This window comes from Pristis pectinata, chromosome 15, assembly GCF_009764475.1.
Source record: "Pristis pectinata isolate sPriPec2 chromosome 15, sPriPec2.1.pri, whole genome shotgun sequence".
NCBI lineage: Eukaryota > Metazoa > Chordata > Chondrichthyes > Rhinopristiformes > Pristidae > Pristis > Pristis pectinata.
Genome location: NC_067419.1, coordinates 29,891,663 through 29,913,420, shown reverse-complemented (window position 1 = coordinate 29,913,420; position 21,758 = coordinate 29,891,663). Strand labels below are relative to the sequence as shown.

Genomic DNA, 21,758 nt, shown 5'->3' with positions numbered 1-21,758 from the left:
GAAATGAGGTTGAAAAAGGTGAGAATGTCAGTTCACTTTTGGAATACAACATTGCATTTTTGGTTGATGAGTGGAAGTACATTGATGGAAAATAGTAGGAGATCAAAGATAGATCCTTGGGAGGAGGAGGGGGGATGACGACAAGAACTAACCACAATCCTCTTTGTTTCAAGTGTGACTCCAGCCACTGGACAGTTTACGCCACTCCTCCCATCCCCACTGATTTTACTTGAGCTCCTTATCTCCACTTTGAGTTGTACTTTGCTTCAGTCAGTCACACTACTACATCCCTTCCCACAATTCTGGAATTGTGAGGCCAGAGACAAGTGGTCTTTGCAGAATCCAGACCGAGAATCGGGTGAGATGGTTATTATTCTAGGTTCAATGGAGTTAATTTTTTGGGGGGACATAAAGCCTTCATATTTGGCAAACTGGTAAATTTGTTCATTATTGTCACATGTACTGAGGTACAGTGAAAAACTTTGTTTTGAATGCCATTCATACAGATCATTTCATCGCAGTGCGTTGAGGTAGTGCAAAGGAAAACAACAGAATGCAGAATGAAGTGTTACAGTTAGAGAGAAAGTGCAGTGCAGGCAGACGATAAGGTGCAAGGCCAAACGAGGTAGATTGCAAGGTCCATCTTATCATATGATAGTCTTTTAATAGTGGGGTAAAAGCTGTCTTTAAGCCCGGTAGTACGTGCTTTCAGGCTTTTATATCTTCTGCCCGATGGGAGGGGGGAGAAGAGAGAATGTTCGGGGTGGGTGGGGTCTTTGATTGTGTTGGCTGCTTTATGGAGGCAGCGAGAAGTGTAGACAGAGTCCATGGAGGGGAGGCTGGTTTCTGTGATGTGATGTGCTGAGCTGTGTCCGCAACTCTCTGCAGTCTATGCCAAATGCATTCATTGTTTCTTGACCAGCATTTGAGGGGATTTAAAAGGTTATCGAGAAGGAACATAGAGTATATTTGGCAATTTTGATATATCTTGGAGAGGTGGCAAATCCAACAGGGAGGTTTTTGTTGGGAAAACATACAGAACATTGTTCCTCCTAATGTGTCCAGTTTTCATCATATAACAGAGGCAATAGATATTCTGACTTTTTTAACCACTGTAGGGAATTGCACTTATTTATGGTCTTTTCCTCAAACGGTCAAGAGGTTTGGTTGGAGTAGCTTGTGAAGCAGAATCTCCCTATTGGCGTCAGCGGCTGGAAATCATGGGACCTGAAGCTTGCGAGAGTTCTCGAGTGCTCGGAGGCAGAACGCAAGCGCACAGCGTGAGGTTGGTCCTGCTGTCAAAGTGCTCGGAAATCAGAGGGGCTGTGTGCGAGGGTACTGTTCCTGCAGGAGTTTATTCAGGAAGCAAAAAGAAAGTGCAAGAATAGAAAAAGAGGGCAGCGTTGGAGCACCGCTGGAATCTTCAGAAGTAAATGACACGCCGCGTTGCAATCTCGCTGCTTGTATGGAGGGGAGGGCGTTTTACACCCATTGCCCCACAACCAGTAAGTTGAACGTCGAACATTTCGCCCAACTTTATTCACTTTTATAAAGTGCAGGGGTCAGCTGGTAAAGTACGTCTTTGGTGTGCAGTTTTCTTTTAAATTATGTTTGGGATATTGTGAGTTTCTACCGGTGGTAGTGTAAGTTGAACTTTATGGGTGTGAATTTCTACCTCTGGTGATTTACAGGTATTGATTAAAAGGAACAAAACGCACAATTTGGTATTTTCTTATTTCTGCACATCGGTAGATACTTGGGACGTGAGGTTTGACCCTGGTAAATAAGTAATGAATTGTCCGGTAGGATAGTTGCAGAGATTATTCATTACCAGGCATTCTGGGTTACGGGTTAATCATCCTGGTGCGAGTTGCGGAGGAACTAACTGACTCGACCAATGGTAACGTTTTATTTTATCGGGAAAGTTAGCAAAGGATTTAAACGTTTGGAATTAGGTAACTGGCTAAATGATTCAGCAGAGCGAAATGCCATGGATTGGTGCAACATCTGAATACAGAAAGACAGTGGTCAGTTCTTAACTGTATATTGAATGTATTGGCATCCAAGTGACTGGGAAAAGTTTTCAGTGAATTTCTATTGCGGTGGTAGTTAATTTTTTTGTATGGAAAAATAGTTTAAATGCATATTTTAAAAAGAAAATAATTCCAAACCTGTAAGGTAGTTACATTAACTTAGATTTTTTTTATTGCGGGAAGATGTATTGAACAAAACTAACAGCGCATTACTAACTCGGTCTCGACCAATGAAACAAGGTCAATGCTGTTTCATCTTTAAAACAGTTCACATAGCTGTAACCAATTGTAAAACTTCCATAACTTTAAAGAGTAATAGCGTTCTAACTTGCTTCTAACACGGTTATTCTGCGAGCGAACACGTGCGTGCGAATTCATTTATTTATGTATTATTTCCACTTATACGTTTGGAGAATATGAGAATTGAAACAACCAAGCTTAACAATCATAGAATTGCACATAAAGCCAGAACGATTTTGAAATAATAATTAAACCTCCGATGATTTCATTCGGTCGTGGTTTACATTTTGCCTTTTTTTAAAATGACAGGATATGGTCTGGTTGTGAAATACAATGATGGGGTCCACCCTTGAGGTTCAGTCAGAATGGCTAGGGAAGATTCCGTTAAATGTCTACGCTGCTCGCTTTATGCTTTGAATTTCCTTTTCTGGGTGAGTACGATTAAATAAACTACACACCTTTTACTTCTGTACATGGTTCATGGAATACAGTTGCCATCGGATCTAATGAATTGGATTGCCCCTATGTTCGGCGTGAAAACCTATCCAATTTTATAAAGTTACCAAAGCGTTTTCCTCCATTGTTGAAATAATCGATTTCTACCTGAACTTTGGATATTGTGGAGGGAGAAGTTTGCTTCTGACAGAGCGGATATCTATCAGAAAAAAAACTATGTGCAGAGTCAACATGCTCTTGTTGTTATTTACTCTGGTTAATTTTTGTAAAACCTTGATAGCTATGTCAATAATTCTTAATAGAATTTTATGTAATTTGGAAGAAAAAAGAAATGTGCAATCCTGTTACTGTTCAAATTGAAAGAGCATTTACTGGAGTTGAATTTACTAAATGTGAGTTGTTTGGATTAGTTATACTTAAATCTGGGAATCTTTACAAAGAAGATATTTCCATAATTATGTAAAGAACTTCAAGTTTCTGAACAAGAAAAAATGTAAATTTTGGGGATTGAATTTCTCACTGTATGCAATATATACCAATCCTCTGCATCTTTCCCTCACTGGTGTGAACAGGGTTATTGATATGGAGTGTGACTCTTCCAGCTTCAGTCATTTGTACCATCCTGTTCCAACACCTCTTTCTGCCCCCCCCCCCCATTACTCTCCACTATATTAGTCCCATTACTCTCCACTATATTAGTCCCATTACTCTCCACTATATTAGTCCCATCACATCATTGGCTTTGTTCTTCCTCTTCACCCTATTAGTGCTAACTGCATTACACTGTGGAAATGTTCTATGATTAATCTGCATTTTTTTAATTGGCCACTGGAAAATTCATTAATTATCTGCAATTTGAAAGGTGATGCATTTTAGTGGAAACTAGATAAAATGTTTGGGAGAAAGAAATACTAGACAAGTGAAAGTTTAGGTTGAGGAGGGATGGGAAGATGCTTGTAAACAGCATTAACTCTGGTAGGAGCTGCTTACGTTGAATGGCCTGCTTTCCTGATGCTAATTCTATGCAAATAATAGTTGGTTATTTATTTAGAGATCCCTAAAAATGAATTGGGAATATAATTGTGTATTTAAAAAAAGATAACAGGAACTATTAAGTTCGTCTGGTTTATTTCTTCAAAGACAATTGGATTTCAGAATGTTGAGTTATTGTCAGCATTATACATATTATGTATGTGATTTTATCATGGTCCAGAACATGATAATCTATAGCTGAAGGTTCTATAAAGAACCTGTGGCCAACTGCAATGCTTAGGTCAGCTTGCTCCTGACTTGTGTGACTGCATATTGAAATGCACGACTCAGAAATTAGCTGGAGATCAATCCTTGTGCATCTGATCTACTTCTGGACTCGACGCTGAGTCCAGGGGCTGAACAAACTGCTCGCTAGCTCTATGCCATAGATGGTGCACAAATGAATGGAATTCCTGACTTTGATTAAAAAAGTAAGTGCAGGTGAAAAGTTTGTTTTTCACTTTTTTCTTAATGTTTTCAATTTCTCGAGCATGTATGTGATTTTTAAAATATTTTATATTACTGAATTTTATCAAGTTTTAAAAACTGTTCAAATACCTTTCAAGTAGAAAGCTGAGAAAACCTTTAGAGTGGTCTGAGGTTTAGTTGCCACTTAGCATTCCACATTGTAGGATGGCTATAGTAGGCAGGTTTTGAGGACAACTGGACCCACGGGAGTGCTGAAAGTGTATGGCTGCAGATAAAGTGCAGGTGGCAGGCCAATTTGAGCATAATCCAGTCCTGTGTCTATAGTTAGTTTTGTCACAAAACTGAACACAAGATTTTAGTGTCTTTTTCTAATTTTGGTAACTGTGAATCCATGCAAAGTTGCATCTTTGTCAAAAGAATCGAGTTAAAATAGGTTTTGTGTGTTCAGCCATTTTGCGCTTCTCCCAAACTCAACGTAAAACATTTTGCAGTTGGGGGCAGATGATATTACACAAACTTTATTTGTTTAAGATTTTTTTTAAAAACGTTCTTGAAGAAACATTGAATTTCTCTATATAAGCAAAAAAAAATTAAATGGGTACTTGTGCTTATACCTGCATTTTGGTAAAATAGCCATTTGTGCTGAAAAGCTGATAAATAATATTAATGGGGAAACTGGTTGACCAAAAGGAAATTACTCTGCAGTTTTAAGTATTTGGCTACAGATGAGTAAATAAAAGACATGCATATTTTACAGCTGATGTCACTCTGTGTTCTGGGTGTGTCTGCATGGATGAGAGATTACTTGAATAATGTACTTGTATTAACAACAGAAACCAGGTACGTGTAAACTAATTACTGGATAAATTCTGTAAAAAGTGTGTTGTAAATACATATCTGTAATCTGGTAGATGACATACAGAACTATCACCTGACAAGCAGGTTTTGCTTCTTAACTAATTCTTGTCAATGTATGATTTATAGTATTTTAAATAAGATCTGGTTTGAGCATTTTTCCCATTGAAGTTTTATGTTGCCCATCTTCTTACTTTTTAAGGTAATGTAAAATGCTTACACTTGACAATATACCACTATAAGTTTTTTTTAAAAGATCTCAAAGTATTTTTTTTTAACCGCTGAATTTTTTAAAAAGCTAGTGAAGCTTTAACAGTGTTAGGGACCTTTTTAAAAGAAAGAAAACGTGCTCTTTGGGAACTAAGTTTTAAATAAAGGAAAACTTTTGCAACTGGGATTCTACGGAATTTGTATAATTTAGAGGTGCTTAATCAGCATTTGGTTTTGTAGGGTTGCAGTTTTTGGCTGTGAAAATGAAAAGACTCTTTGGATCTGAAACTCATTTGTTTCAGTTAGAAGTTAGGATTAAACTTCTAACTGAAACAAATCAGTTTCAGATCCAAAGAGGAGGAGTTTCTTCCTGTTTATAAAAGATAGTTTTTATTTTTTTCATGAGCCAATCTAGTGAAAGAGCAGTTTTCAAACTTCCAGGTTACTGTTATTTACTGTGATTAGGTTCTTGGCTTCTGCTCAATGATTGGAAATTGTAGTGGTAACAATGGAAATGTAGGATTTGGGGGAGGTCTGTAAGTATGCAACTGAGTTTTTGGCAATGTTACCCCTCTTATCATGAGTTCAGTAATAAAGAGATTTGGAAAAAGTTTTGTGGAGAATTAATACCTTTGGTCACTCTTTACTTTGGCTACCAGTGTTCATGATGATCTAAACCTTTGGTGTACATTGGGAAAATAAAAAGCTATGCATCTTATAGAAGTCAAGAAGGGAATAATTACTGACACAATCTGCAAATGGGAAACTAAGGATAATAAAAATAACATTCTTGTTCTGTCCATTCTATTTTTATCTTTAATTATTGCTAATTGTTTTATTGCTGCTGCTTAACTAATTTCCCCATCTCACCTGAAGTTGAGCAAAGTAGCAGTTGAAAAGGGGAGCAAGAATGAGAGTGACTACCATGAATCCACCTCAACATCCTTCCTGTAGGGACTGTTACTACTCTCCTTTCTCTGGACTAAATATTACCATAGGTTTATAGAGGATTCCATGTTAAATATGTATGAGAGAAACTGATGGCAATAGTTCTTTTAATACCTAGTAGTTCGATGCTTAATTTGTGCTGCTAATCTCTCAGTTGGATAGGGAATTGTATGAGGTTTTCACTCCAGATAACTCCACAGTGGGATCCCACTGGAGGTGTGTGCGTAAAAGAGTACCTGGATGCCCACTTCCAATGGCTAATTTGGTCTTGGATAAAATGTGACCACTAGCACAAGGTGCTGAACTGCACCAAGAGCTATCAGAACTGTAAACTAGAGAGGAATCAATGCCATTGGAGAAAGTTGGGAGGTGGTCAGGAGAGAAAATTAACAAAAGCAAGGATGAAAATAAATATATTATGGGATTAATATAAAGAGTTAAGTCTAGAATATACATTTATTAAACTGGAGTAATATATAATCCATTGTTATTGGCTACACCAGAGTTGGAACCATTTAAATTAGTATCAATTTTATCCTATGGCTAGTGCATATCTAAGATGTTAAACGTCAGTACTAATTTAGATTATTGTCCTGCTCTTTCTGAATTTGAACTTCAGACTTCTCATTCTGTTAAAATCTTAACAGATTTGTTTCTCTTAACATAATGTCACTGAGTAGAATACATAGACTGAAGAATGTGTCAGAAATCTTGTCAACATTTAAGTAACTTGGTATTATTAAGGTTGTGGTTACAAAATATTGTGTCTAAGAAATTATTTTTGAGGCTTATTCCATAATTGACTATTAGAAATACAAGCAGTGATGCAGTTGTAGGCAGATATTAGTGCAAAATGTTTTGTTATCAATGAGTATTTTGTCTTTTGGATACTATTAATAGAGACTTAATGTTCTTCTGCAGGCTGGAAGAAGCATTCATTCTGACATATTTTCCAGTGATCCATCCCTTAATGATTGCTGTGTGCTGTTTTTTAATAATAGTTGGAATGTTAGGCTGCTGCGGGACAGTAAAGGGAAATCCACTGCTCCTTGCTTGGGTAAATATGCTTTCGGCAAAGAGTACTCTGTAATTCATATGTGAATGCTCAAATGCCTCTTGTCTGATATATTATCATTTTAACACTTATTGCACAACTTGAGAAGAATAAGTTATAACACAAACTTTGCAATATATGTTACACCATACCCATTAATTAAACTTTTTGGTGCACACTTCAAATTTACAAATCTTTGCCCAAAATGTTGCTTGAAGTTCAAGCTGATAATTGTGCAGGGATTACATCAGATTTCTTGACGACAGAATGCTGTCTTCCTAAACAATGCAACTAAAGGAATGAGAAATAAACAGTAGAAAGGCAGAGGAGAGTGAATTAGAGTGCACGAATTTGGTCAAATCTGGAAGAGATTAAGGGAAAACAAGATTGCATTAAGATAGGGGAGAAAAACTAAAGGAAAAATAAGGAAGAAAAATTAAATTGATGTATATAAACTCTAACAATTCACAGCCTGAAGGAATGCGATCACTACCTAAAGTTTGTTTCTTTTTGGTCAGAAAAGGGTCGTTGACGGGCCTTAGTAATTCTTGCACCATTAAAAGTTGCACACTATTTTAATTATCAGGCCACTTTCTGTCGTGAGCTTACTTTGCATGAATAGGCTGCCACACTTCTACATTACATCAGTGGCTACACTTGAAGCAATTAATTGACTTTAAAGTACTTTGGAAGATATTGAAATTGTGAGATCTTTCATATAAATGGAAGTACTTTCGTTATGTATTAATAGCAACTGAGCAGCAAATCGAATGAGATTGTAAACTGAAATAAGTTGTAGGGGATTCTGACTATTTCTTAATGTATTTTAAGATTTTCCCATATGCTAATTTGCAATGACAGATTAATGGTTTAGGATATTTACTAAATTAATTCAGGCACATGAATTGCCTCATAATCCATATTGTGCTTTTCCAGTATTTTGGTATCCTGCTGATAATTTTCTGTGTGGAATTAGCCTGTGGAGTATGGAACTATGATCAGGACTATTCGGTGAGTTTCAATTTGATACTTTGAATAAATTAAATTTAAGAACAAAAATTAAATTTAAAAAATGTATACAATTAAATTTATTAAGTGAGTAGATTCCTGTAGTGCAGTTGTTTTTTCATCAAAAAATAGTTACATTTGGGCTAAATCTTGTTGAAAATGTCAGCAGACCCATGGTGAATGGCGGGCATTTACTTGCTGCAGTTTGCTGACATTTACCCACAAAAATGCCAGCATATTCAGGCCCTTGGTACACACACATCTGGACACTGAAGACGTAAAGTTGCTGACTGATTCTAGTGGTGAATCAGTTTGTCAAGTTGTGAACACGGTAACTTGCTGATATTCTTCACTATTTACACTGGGGAATTTGCTCACAGCCCTCTGCAAGATTAGACCAGCAGCAAGAAAATCATGATCACAAGACAAGACAATGGGCCGTTCGGCCCATTGAGTCTGCTCCAAGGAAAAGGGGGGAGAAAAAGAAAAAGAAACGAGAAATGGGGTGGGGGAAGGAGAAAAAAAAACTATTCTAATCCCAATTTCCAGCCTTATCCCCATATCCCTTGATACCCCGACTATTTAGATATCTATATCTTCCTTAAGCGCCTCCAATGATCTGGCCTCCACTGCTGTACCTGGCAAGGAATTCCACAAATTCACCACCCTCTGGCTAAAGAAATTTCTCCTCATCTCGGTTTTAAACCTGTACCCTCTAATTCTAAGATTGTGCCCTCTGGTCCTGGACTCACCCACCAAGGGAAACAGCCTAGCCACATCTACTCGGTCCAGTCCTTTCAACATTTTAAATGTCTCTATGAGGTCCCCTCTCATTCTTCTGTACTCCAGTGAGTACAGTCCAAGAGCCGACAAACGCTCATCATACGTGAGCCCTTTCATTCCTGGAATCATCCTCGTAAATCTCCTCTGAACCCTCTCCAACATCAGCACGTCCTTCCTAAGATATGGGGCCCAAAACTGTGCACAGTATTCCAAATGAGGCCTCACTAGTGCCCCGTAGAGCCTCATCAACACTTCCTTACTTCTAGACACTATACCTCTCGAAATGAATGCCAACATAGCATTCGCTTTCTTTACCACCGATCCGACCTGGTGGTTAACCTTTAAGGTATCCTGCACGAGTACCCCCAAGTCCCTTTGTACTTCTGTACTTTGAATTTTCTCTCCTTCTAGATAATAATCTGCCCGTTTATTTCTGTTTCCAAAGTGTACAACTGCACATTTCTCAACATTGAATCTCATCTGCCATTTCCTTGCCTGTTCTCCTAAACTATCTAGGTCTCTCTGCAACCTTCCTGTCTTCTCAATACTCCCTACTCCTCCACCTATCTTGGTGTCATCTGCAAATTTAGCCACAAATCCATTTAATCCATCATCCAACTCGTTAATGTACAAGGTAAAAAGAAGTGGCCCCAACACCGACCCCTGCAGAACACCACTAGTAACTGGCAGCCAACCGGATGTTCCCACCCTTTGCTTCCTGCCAACCAGCCAATGCTCCACCTATCCTGTTATCCTTCCTGTAATTCCATGACCTCTCATCTTATTAATCAGTCTCTTATGTGGCACCTTGTCGAAGGCCTTTTGAAAGTCTAAATACACAACATCTACCTCCTCTCACTTATACACCCTACCTGTGATTTCTTCAAAAACTCCAATAGGTTGGTCAGGCAGGATCTTCCCTTCACAAAACCATGTTGGCTAGGACCTATCTTGCCTTGCACCTCTAGGTATTCCATAACCCCATCCTTGAGGATAGATTCCAATAACTTTCCCACCACTGACGTCAGACTAATAGGTCTGTAATTTCCTTTATGCTGCCTCCCACCTTTCTTATACAGCGGAAGTTAGATCCCTTCAATTATTTGTGTTTGATGTATTGTGGTAATTAAAAATTTCAAGTGTGTTTTGAAGATTATATTACTTTTTATTCCTTTTAATATTTCTTTGAATATCAGGAACAACAAAAAGCATTCCATAAGCTTAATGGCTTTGATAGATAGCAGAGCTGAGGGTGGGGTTTCGCTATCTGTCAGAAGTTTCAGAATGGGGCTTTTACTGGTCTTCTCTTACCATCTGATTAAGTTGCACAGGACTCAGGTTCCAGGCAAACCTTACCAATCAGGTCCTGGTTGCTTGTCGCCATCAAAAAATGGCTTTGTGGATTCAGACCAAGAAAATGTGGGTCAGCTGGATATCTGAGTGCCATGGAGCCACTGCCACCCCCCACCCACCTCACCCTGGGGTGGTCCCACAGCATTCCAAGTTGTCTGCTGGAGGAAAGGTTACTGGATTAATATGACATCCTGCAAGCTCCTTTGAACACAGAGGTCCACAGTCATAAACTTGGAAGGGCAGCAGGCTGAAATCGTATCCCTGCCATCTAAGCATCCACTGCAGCGTCCGTACATTGGGTGGCTTTTGAGGCAGAGTCATTCTGAGTTGTTACATGATGTCATTGTCCACAATTTTGGTTCTTGCTAGAAAGAATGGGCTCTAATCTCTGTGCAAAACCATGAGAGATTAGAGATACACTCAATGCCCATTTATATTGCACTGGGCTTCCTGGCAGGTCTCTAAATGCCAACCATTCCAATATGTACAATTTTGCACTCTCTTTACCCCCATCTTAATGTTCACCTGAACCCCCTGCAGCTCAGTTGTCCAGCAAGCTAAAGTATGCATTGCTTTTTCTCCTTTCCTTAGTTGGAGGCCAATCATGTCTGGACATTCACCATGTGCAGATTCCACTTCTCAGTTATCCTGTACAATATACAGAAAACTAGTAACTGAGCTGATGGAGAGAGTGTTGAATACTGTGGCGGTGTTTCTTCATCTTCACTCTTTTATCATCACCAGGTCAGCTTTGGGGTGTCTGAAAGGAGAAAAATGTGATGAGAATGGTTGTAATGGGGGGAGGGGTGAAATTAAGGGATGCATACTTATGCCATTTGTTACCATAAATCAGAAGAGATGATGAATTAGCAGTAATTGGATTGTGAGAAATAGGACTGAATAGAAGGATACTAATATCCTATGTGGTTTCAACTCCGTCTTTGGCTATAGACATACTGATGGCATGGAGTTTCTTTCATGGTGATAAGGACATCTGGCCTTGCCCGCTCCCTGATGTTTTGTCCTGAGACAGGGATCACTTACCACCACAGGGCAGGGCACGTACCACCAGACTTAAGGACAGCTTCTACCCCACTGTGATAAGACTATTGAACAGTTCCCTTATACAATGACGTGGACTATGACCTATGACCTCATGACCTCACGATCTACCTTGTTGTGACCTTGCACTTTATTGCACTGCACTTTCTCTGTAGTTGTGACACTTCACTCTGTACTGTTATTGTTTTTTTTTACCTGTACTACATCAATGCACTCTGTACTAACTTGACGTAACTGCACTGTGTAATGAATTGACCTGTAAGATCGGTTTGTAAGACAAGTTTTTCACTGTACCTCGGTACAAGTGACAATAGTAAACCAATACCAATCACTTCTGCCATCTCCAAAGGGACCCCACTACCAAGCATATCTTTCCCCTCTCCACCACTTTCTGCCTTTTGCAGGGACTGCGCACTCTGCGACTCTCCAGTTCACGCTTTTCTTTTTCCCCTCCCCCACCCATCCTGGTCTCAAACTCCGGGAACTTTCCACTGCCCCCGCTGTAGGTGCAACACCTGCCCCTACACCACTCCACCTAGGGACCCAAACAGTCCTTTCAGGTGAGACCGGCACTTCCCTTAATATCATCTTACTGCATTTGGTGCTCCAAGTGTGGCCTCCTCTGCATTGGTGAGACCAAATGCAGACTGGGTGACAGTTTCGCAGAACACCTGCGCTCTATCTGTAACCGCGACCTGCATCTCCCTGTTGCCAGTCACTTCAACTCTCCCTCCCACACCATCACTGATATGTCAGTCCTTAGCCTCCTCCACTGCCAGGAGAATTCCAAGCGCAAACTGGAGGAACAGCATCTCCTTTTCTGTCTTAGAACCTTGCAGCCCAACAGCATAAACATTGAATTCTCCCACTTTAAGTAATCCCCACAGCCCTTCCCCACCACCCCCAACCATGCAGCTGCTTTCCTTTTCAACCCCTTATTTTTCCTTTCTCTCTTTACCTTTGACCCATCCCCAGTGGATCTGCTCTCCCCACCTCCTCCGCACCTGCCTATCACTATCTCTTACCACCTTGTGCCCACCCCGCCTCCCTTTTGTCCACCTATCACTGCTCTGCTTTTCCCTCCTATATATTGGGCTTCACCTTTTCCTATCTTCAGTCCTGAAGAAGGGTCCTGACCTGAAATGTTGACCACCTGCTTTTCTCCACGGATGCTGCCCGGCCTGCTGATTTCCTCCAGCATCATAGTGTTTTTCATCTAGATTCCAGCATTTGCTGTCCTTTGTTTCTCACATGGATCACCTTGTTCTGCAAGACAGGAAACCATATGGCTATTGTTCATTCTGTTTGTGTTATGTGCCTGTCATAGCTGAATAGCTGGTAACCTGTTTAAACCATGAATAGAACATGAACAGGAACAGGCCCTCCAGCACCCCCCCTGTCTGTGTTGAACGTGACTCCAATCTAACTAATCATATTTGCCTGCACGTGATCTGTATCCCTCTATTCCCTGCCTGGTCGTGTATCTGTCTAAATGCCTTTTAGATGGTGTGAGGCTTATAGCAATGTTTAGTGTGTAGGTGTGATAGAGGCTATTAATTTTGAGTTCAGCTGATGGGGATTGTTGGCAGGTGATAGACGTAGGTGTGATTCTTTAAGCAATAGCTCAGGTTTAGGATATGGTTGATGGGATATGCCATTTGCAGATAAGTGAGGTCACTGGGTGTGGCTCTGACTCAGACTCACTCAGACTCCTAGCAGTGTGTGTCTGGAAAACCTGCTGACCTCTTAAAGGCCATCTCTTTTGGTGCCATCCTAGAAAAATTTGGCTCCTGCTTTCTTGTGTAATACTGGTTCTTAAATTCCTTAGTTTAGTACCTGTTTCAGCTGCAATGCTCCAGCCCCTAGAGACAGCCTTCATTGATATGGGACCTTGCCAAAAGGCAAGGAGCTAATGCACAGTATTGTTAGGATTGGCTGTACACAGAAATCATAGAAATAAGTAGCATGATATTGGCTGACACCTGGATGGGAATGAATGGGAACAATATCACACATCTTGATTCCCAGATGCTTTGCCCAAGGTGAGATATTATAGAGCCACCTTGATCTGCTTGTTTTCAAAATTTAAGTTTTTTAAAAAAAATTACTGGAATTGGGGTGAAAGAACACTAGGCACAATATGCAACATGCAGCTTGGTTGATGACCCTACAGAGCAAGTCACATGTCCATGTAGCACATATTTTGTTTTCATTTAATAGGTATTAAAATCTGTTTAAAATCCTCAAAGGGAAATGGTTGCCTTTGCTTTTTTTCAAAAAGCCATTTTTGTGCTGTCAGGATCTCCCTATGCATCTTTCTCAATCTTCAGTAATTAGAATGTTTCCATTTTCTGGCTCCAGCAAAGCATGGGTGATAATTCATTTCATGCATTTTGCTTCAGGATTCAACGTGCTCAAAGGAGAGAGAATGCAAAATAAATTTCTGCAAGGATCTTTCAATTCCCATATTATGGTGGAAGATCAGCAATGGAAAAATAACTTGATGTCTATTTTCACCACTCCTCTGGAGTTCTGTGAATAATTCTAAGGTAGTTTTAGCAACATAGGAGGTATCAGAGTTTCAGCTGAATTTAGATGAGATGATAGTGGTAAATAAAAGATGAGGTAGTTGATAATTAAGCATGTGTGAAGAACGGTGTACCTGACACTCCCATAGGACCTCTGATATGGATCCTGTCCCAAAATGGAGAGTTGGCATGCATTTAATTTGGGTTAATTACTTGTGCCAGATTATCTTCAGACAAACAACTAAAGTAATCTTTTGATGAAAGATAGTAGAATTCTTCCTACCTTGCACCCAGTTAGATCCTTATTGCCACTGTCCTCTGAATGATTCTTCTGCTCTATGTATTTCAGCCTCCCAAACTGAATTTAATATCCAAGCAGAAATGAAATGAAAGGAATTAAGATTTAATTGTACTTTAAAGCAAGTGAAATGTGTTGTGAGAGAATTAAAATTTTTAGCTATGTTGTGAGTATGGTCCCTATTATTAATACGATCTCTTTCTGCCCCACAGCCCACCTTGGTGAATTTAGACATTTTTCCTGAATTATTGTTTGATTTTAATGTGATCTTGAAATCAATGTTAAACAAACCTTAAGATGTGAATTCTCAATTTAAGATAAATTACTCATGGTTTATTTTAAGATGACTTATTACATTCACAACAGTTTGACTAACTAATGAGAAAATTCATGTAAATGCATGAGGAAGTTGCCAAGTGTGACATTTGACCAAGTTATCAGGTGAAACTGTCATTTTGAAAGAATAGTACTTCAAATAAACCATCTGATGAAATATGGATGCAGAATATTTGCCACAAACATTGTTATATTTGATATCAGAGTGTAGTACATTGTTTATTGATTCTCAACAACTTGATATCTCAGTGACAGATGGAGAAACCACAATATCAGTTTAGTTTGATCTTTGTCAAATTAGTTTTCTATTTCAAAATGTATTTCTCTTCATTAACCGTTGAAAGAAAGAGAAAGTAAGTATTACGAGTCAAGATTAGTTGTTTTGCTAATGTACAGTTCAGTCACAGGTTTAATTCTGACTGGATGTTAGATTACTTTCCATATTGATTCAATAATATAAAATTACAATTCTTAATTGTTGATCGTTCAATTTTTTAAAAACATTTACTGATTATTTCTTGTGAGGACCAATATCTTGCACTAATATTCCAAGTTATTCTAAAATGTTCCTTTAAAACACAAGATTTTGAGAAGGGCTGATAGTGTGGGTACTGAGGGATACCCCCCCCCCCCCCCCCCCCCCGTGGCTGAAGGGCAAGAACAAGGGTGTAGTTTCAGAAAAAGAGATCAGTCATTTACAACGAAGATGAAAATAAATAATTTCACCCAGAGAATGGATTTTTCTGTCTCCTGGATTGTGGATGCTTTTTCTTGGAACATATGAGATTGAAATCAATAGGTTTTTGGTGTTTAATGGAAGTGGGTTGTAAAGAGATCCAATGGGGAAAATGGAACAGAGGTTGAGGAGCAGACAATTTTACTGAATGGAGGAGCAGGCCTGAGGGGCCATATGACCTACCCTGCTCTTTTTGCTTATGTTCATAAATCTTACCATCTTGGGGAATTTGTGTACTGTATAAAAAGTCCACTGACAGATTTTAAATATATTCATGTGACATTCCATTGAACAGTAATAGAATTTTTGATGTGTTATTGAATTTTCCAGTCTATGAAGTAAAAACTGTTGCTAAATTTGTGCTTAGCATTAATAACCTCTATTAGCCTTGTGTCATTGTTAGTCAGTTCCTTCGCTTTTGATTAGTTACCTCTTCATTTAGTCGCACATGGTTTGTCTAGAGCTTTGTATTGTTTTAACAAACAGCATCTATTTAATTACTTTTTACCACATTTCTACATCTTTTTCAGAAGCAACTTTTTCTCATGAATGAATTTTAAGAGCATAAAAGATGATCTGCAGCATTTGAAAGATTGCAGTGGGAGATGTCAGTGTTCCTGTTAGTAAAAGAATAAATGTGAATCATGATGGTGGTTTTCAAAATTGTGAACAGTCTGCGCAAGGTGATTAAAGAAAAGCTGTTCCCATTGGTAGAAAGTTCAAGATCCACAGGGCACAGATGTAAAGTGATTGGCAAAAGAGCAATGGTGATGGGAGGAAACATTTTATCCAGTAGTGTGTGGTCATTCTCTAGATTTCATCATGTGAGAGAATGAAAATGGCATTTTAAATCATTGTTTTTAGAAGGGGCACTTGTGACAGAAAAAGCTGCAGGATAACAAGAAAGAGCTGGGGATGGCTGAACCAGAACGCTAGATGGTTCTTGAAGAGAGCTAGCATGGGCTCAATGGGCCAAGTGTCCTCCTTCCATGCAGTTACAAAACTTTGATTTGGAATCCAGTGCGCCGGGAGCTAAAGTGGGTTTTGGGATACCTGGTTAACTTGGTGTTTAGCAGCAGGTCAATAATTCAGTTTGATGAAGTTCCATTCTGCAGATTTCGGAATCTGTTTATATTTAAAGACCTAATTTCCTGGGGTTCAGATAAAAGGAGGAACAGCTGGCTTCAACAGGTAATGGATTATTTTTAGGGGAATCCTCTTCCACAATGACTGCTGTCTTTCCCAATGCTGAGTTGGTCCATCAGTTTCTCATTTCCCATGATCTTAATACCTGTTTGTATCTAAATACTCTGACCTGCTTCCCTATGGTCTCCTGTTTCCCCAAGCTATCTGCCCCATGTTCTCTCAGTTGCCATGATGTATCTCTCCCCTTTTGATGCTGGTATCTCTTGATCATTACAGCCCAAGAACCCTTCCTCTCCATAATTGCCTCCTCGCAACCTGTACCGTATACTGTCTGTTCAGTCTTTTAACTTCCAACAAAATCTGTTGCAGATTGTACAGACTTGTACACTGGAAGAACAGAGCTCAAACAGAATACAGGTCATCCCCAGGTTATTCTGTTTCTCTCAACTGTTCGTAACCCGAACAGTTTGCAAGTTGGAAATACGACTGCACACTGAGTTCTCAGGCAGCAGAAAATGCGTGCAAGCTCTGCAGCAGAAAATGCGTGCAAGCTCTGCAGCAGCTGGCAAATCCGTACCTCCAGTCTCCCAGGTGGTAGAGGCAGTATAATTATGACATTTAAAAGGTATCTGGATAGGAAAGGTTTAGAGGGACATGGGCCAAATGCAGGCAAAAGGGACTAGCTCAGTTAAGCTACTTGGTTGGCATGGATGAGTTGGGCTGAAGGGCCTGTTTTCTGTGCTGCATAGCTCTTATGATTCTGTCTAAATATCCTCTTCCCTGTCTGTAATTGTTGGGTAACCAGATCAGTGATAGTTATATGTCATTGACGAGTTTGGGTGATAGCATATCTAATATGTTAGCTTGACTCTGAATTCTCATGTGTCTATGTTGGAGGCATGTAATAATTGTATGGTTAGTTTAAAAAAAAATCTGCTAGTATATTTTCCAGGATAAGCCATGCTGGAATTGGCAAGAAAATTTCTGTAAATTGCTGACTTTTTAAAGAAAATGCTTTAACTATTATCCATTTAATCCTTGATTTTCCCCAGGGTCGAGTCTCAGTCTGTTCCCAACTTTATTGGACAAAAAATTGTAAAATAAGTTGCAAAAGTATTTCTCAGCACATTTCGATTTCTGAAATGAGCTTCAAGAAACCCTACTTGTTATGTTTGTTCTTCATTAAGAGACAAACTTCGCGTGGGTTTAACATCTGAACATTCAGTTGTATGGTTGAGTTTCTCCTGTGATTTTTTTTCCATTTATCCCTTCTAGTGGAATTATTGTTTGAATTTTGGAATGGGGGGGGGGGGGGGAATGGAATAGGGGCTTGCTTCGTCCACTCCACACCTTGATCTGTTATTACAGAGCTTCCAGGAATAGTGCACCACCCTTTTAGGAGATTTTCAAAGCTGAAAAGTAAAGACTAAAGAACTTGATGGAAGCTACTGATATGTATGTTTCTTTTGCAGGGCAGCAGCTTCTTTTTATAGCAAGTACTGCTGTCTGACAAGGTTACCATGCTTCCACGGTTACTTTGCTTGCTGGCTGCTTCATCTACAATGTAATTTCAAAGGCTTTAGGGTTGAATGTTGGTGGTGGGGGAAAGGAGTGAAAACTAATGCCCTGCTGCTACTCGACACTGAGGGGCTGGGTCCTGTATAACAGCCCCTCAAACACTTGAGTGTATTGTTCAAAGAGGCCACATGGGTAGTGTTGCTGCATTGTAGATAGAATGTATGGATTTGATGACATTTGAATGTAAACAAAGATGTGTACTGATTATATCATACTTTATGAATATTTATGTTTGAAATAAATTATTGTGCTGATGCCGGTGGCAAAATCAGAAGCCAGAAACTCTGGGCTCTGGAGGCCAATTCAAAAATATAGTTTATTTCTATGCTTCTGTTGTTTTCTCCGTACCACATGCACCTTGTCATGGCCAATGAGACTCGCAATCAACCTTTTCAGGACTGTATTTGAATTGGTCACAATGAGATTTGGTCGTACCAGAGTGGTAGGTCTAACACCCCGTCAATTAACCCTTCTTCTGCACTTCCTCCTGAACACTGACAGAGATTGAATACTTCCTGGGTAGAGAATTGCAGATAGAAACATGTATGCTGCCAATTCAATCCTTGCCATTGTTTTTACTCTGTGACCTGAAATATTTTATTGGACTGCTTGAACGTGTTTCTTGATCATGGTTAGTTGGAATATGTACCTTCAGGAGATGTGAACTTGAGCTTGTTTTTTAAAAGCAAATGATGGGCACTTGTTCTGGATCTGTTTGATCTTTTTGCTGGAAAAGCAAGTCATACAATGCATGAGTATTTTAATATTAATCAGCACCAGCAAACACAAGGATGGAAGGCGCTACTTGTTGATTGTTTACAAAAGTGCTCATGTGATTCAGTTAGTACTTCTGTATCAAGACACTGCAATGCTAAATTATATAAATATGTCCATTTGATCCACAGATAAACAATGACACTAGCTGTAATTTTCAGGGCATTCTTTAGAGATATGGGAAGGATAACACACTAACTGAATATTAATTCTGATACGGCTGTAAATTATTTTACATTTATGTAAACCTGTAGTAATGTTAATTTAGACTAATGGATTTATCCTTGAATGTAGTGAGTGTATAATGTTTATTTTGAAGTCAAATATACATCACAATTCAATGATATTTACAACAAATTACTATTATACAAAGGTCAGTATTTAGTATGTGGTTGATATTTTGCATTTTGCCATACTGGCCAAAAATGTCACAGTGTAATTATAATGATGTCACTAAGAGGTCACTCTTTGTTTCAGATCTCCATACAAAGGTCCGATATGCTTGGGTTGAAATCAAGAATGTCTCATTTTGGTATGGGTACGTACCAATGGTTAACCCATGCCTGGAATTTCTTTCAGAGAGAGGTAAAGTTTACAACCTGACATTAACTCTAGGAGTTTGTGTCACGCTTGCTTTTACTGTAAGGCTGCAGTACTTTTACTGACATTAATACTTGCAGTTATTGAATTCAATTTCTTGCCTAGAGAATACTACTTGCTAATATTACACCCATTAGCACCAAATAAGAAAATACTCAAAGATCTGAATTATTTTTAAGCAAGTTGCATAATTGGAATGTGATCTGTCATTTGAAAGAATAAATGTTTTAAAATTGTATTATCATTGCATTCACAAGTTTTGGGAGGGGAGATGAAAGGTTAAACTTTATGCATGTCTTCAAAATTTTTTTTGCTCTCTTGCACTTGGTTATGATGCATGTGGTTTCAAATTTAATTAACCTGTAAGTTTATAATAGAGATAGCAGAAATAAAATTGAACACATTTATCATTGTAGTTTGAACTTCCTACCATTATTAATTAAATGCATTAGGGAAAAAAAATCAGTTAGCAGAACTTCTTTAACTTCCTATCTTCGGTCCTGATGAAGGGTTCTGACCTGAAACATTGACGCCTGCTTTTCTCCACGAATGCTGTCTGGCCTGCTGAGTTCCTCCAGCATCAGTGTTTTTCACCTAGATTCCAGCATCTGCAGTCCCTTTATTTCTCTTTTTTTTAAATGGGAGTACAGTGATGCAGCATCAGCAGTCAATGGCCTTTCAGAAAGACTCAGTGGGAAGATGTCTTTTTAGGAACTTCTTTAAAATCTACTAGGAAGGTAGAAAAGCAAGAAGGTATTTGGAGAAGGAGTTCCAAACAGCTAGAGAAAAGGTAGATCTGGCATAAAAATACAGTAAATGCTGGAACCTCATTCATAGAGTCAAATCTCTGACCTGCCTTCCTTTTCCCAAAGAAGACATTTGGCCTGATGAATATCCATAGCACTTTCTGATTTTTTTTTTTGTTCCAGACAATTAGATTTGGGTAACTCAGGCTTCTCCTATAAAAGATGAAATCAAGGGAAGGAGTGATGTTGTAGGATTTGGCCAATTCTGGTGAGTATTTGTAAGCCTGGGGTAATTTTCTAGAGGTTGAGTAGGGAGGGGTTATAGAAGTCTTTATAACTAAATACCAAGATTTGAATATTTTTAGGGAAAGATGATTAGTTTAGAGACAGACATGGGCTAACACAGGAAAGGACAGTTACAGAGCAGCTTTGAATGATTAGGACAATTATGTATGTGGGGATCAGAAAACAGCAAGGAGTATTATGGAAACATTGGTACTCACTTTACCAGGATTTCAAGCAGAAAATTGATTTTCAAAAATTACCTTTTGATCCCATGTCTAATAACTGAGATAATATGCAAATATCTAGGTCAGTTGTCCTTTTTGAAGAAATTGGTCAGTGCTGAGAAGACAGGTTGACGGGCCTGCTCTGAGGCTTTCTATTATCAGCTACAGCCTAATCAATATCAGGCATCAAACTGCAAGTAGTTTTGTTTTGAAAAGCTTTCTTTAACTGTAAACTTTCTTTAGCTGTAAAGAGTAGCAATGCTGCTTCTGGTTCTGGAGCTGTGGCATGGGCCACAGCCAGTCGTTATTGGAGCCAAGTAATGTTATTGAACTGCCTCGGGAGGTGGCATTGGGACTGGAGGCTCAGTATTGTTACTCAAATGAGGCCATCTCTTGATTTTTCTGAGTCTTGAGCCTCCCAGTTCAGGGCCATGCTGGATCTCCTCCAGTGGCTGAATACCACAAAGCTGATCTTTGCCCATTCATCCTAGGTGATATAGATTAGGGTTTTGGTGGCAGTCAGGAAACTATGAAATCTGAGAGCAGCAATAATGCAGAGGTGGATGTTAGTGGATCTCGATGGTGATAGCCTTTAAAATCTGAAGCTTAGCTTTGGGTCAAATGGTGAACTTGGCTAAATAGTCTCTGATAAGCATTGACTCAGTTGTAAAATAGCAAGATTTATTGCAAGAGCAAGACACAATGCTCTCATTCTCTTACTGTTCTGGAAAATCTATCATGACTGCATCTTCCTCTCAGTTTAATGTCATTGACAATGGAGAGACATTTGGCAAATGGTAACTGACCTCATTAATAAGGTGATGCCATTGAGGGGCAATCCTTTAGATCTCCAATTGGTAGATCAGGTGGTGAAAGGGATTAAGATCTTCAGTCCGGGGATGAACCAAGGAGAAGGAAAAAACATTATTGAAGGAGTGCCTGCTCTTTAGGGATGAGTAAGAATGCAGGCTGGGAAAGGACAGGTCATAGAAAAGAGGCAATAGAAGAGGTCGTCAGGGTTCATTATGTCATTGGAAAAGCAAA

The 21,758-nt window shown here is 39.1% G+C and overlaps 1 protein-coding gene across 4 annotated transcripts in view; it reads left to right on the top strand.

Annotated features, from left to right (window-relative positions):
* The first annotated feature begins 823 nt into the window (after positions 1 to 823).
* Positions 824 to 21,758, top strand: part of tspan12 (tetraspanin 12) — a 39,450-nt gene continuing 18,515 nt past the window's right edge. The window contains exons 1-7 of one of the 4 annotated variants that reach the window (XR_007957550.1): positions 1,981 to 2,027; positions 2,583 to 2,704; positions 4,948 to 5,030; positions 7,125 to 7,260; positions 8,194 to 8,268; positions 19,337 to 19,444; positions 20,389 to 20,473. Coding sequence is in view for 3 of the 4 variants with exons in the window: in XM_052030909.1 (XP_051886869.1) it covers positions 2,639 to 2,704; positions 4,948 to 5,030; positions 7,125 to 7,260; positions 8,194 to 8,268; positions 19,337 to 19,444 (468 nt within the window). In the remaining variant the exon portion in view is untranslated. Of the gene's footprint in view, positions 1,506 to 1,980; positions 2,028 to 2,159; positions 2,179 to 2,582; positions 2,705 to 4,947; positions 5,031 to 7,124; positions 7,261 to 8,193; positions 8,269 to 19,336; positions 19,445 to 20,388; positions 20,474 to 21,758 lie in introns of those variants that run through there. The other 3 variants (XM_052030909.1, XM_052030908.1, XM_052030910.1) reach the window with 3 other exon arrangements.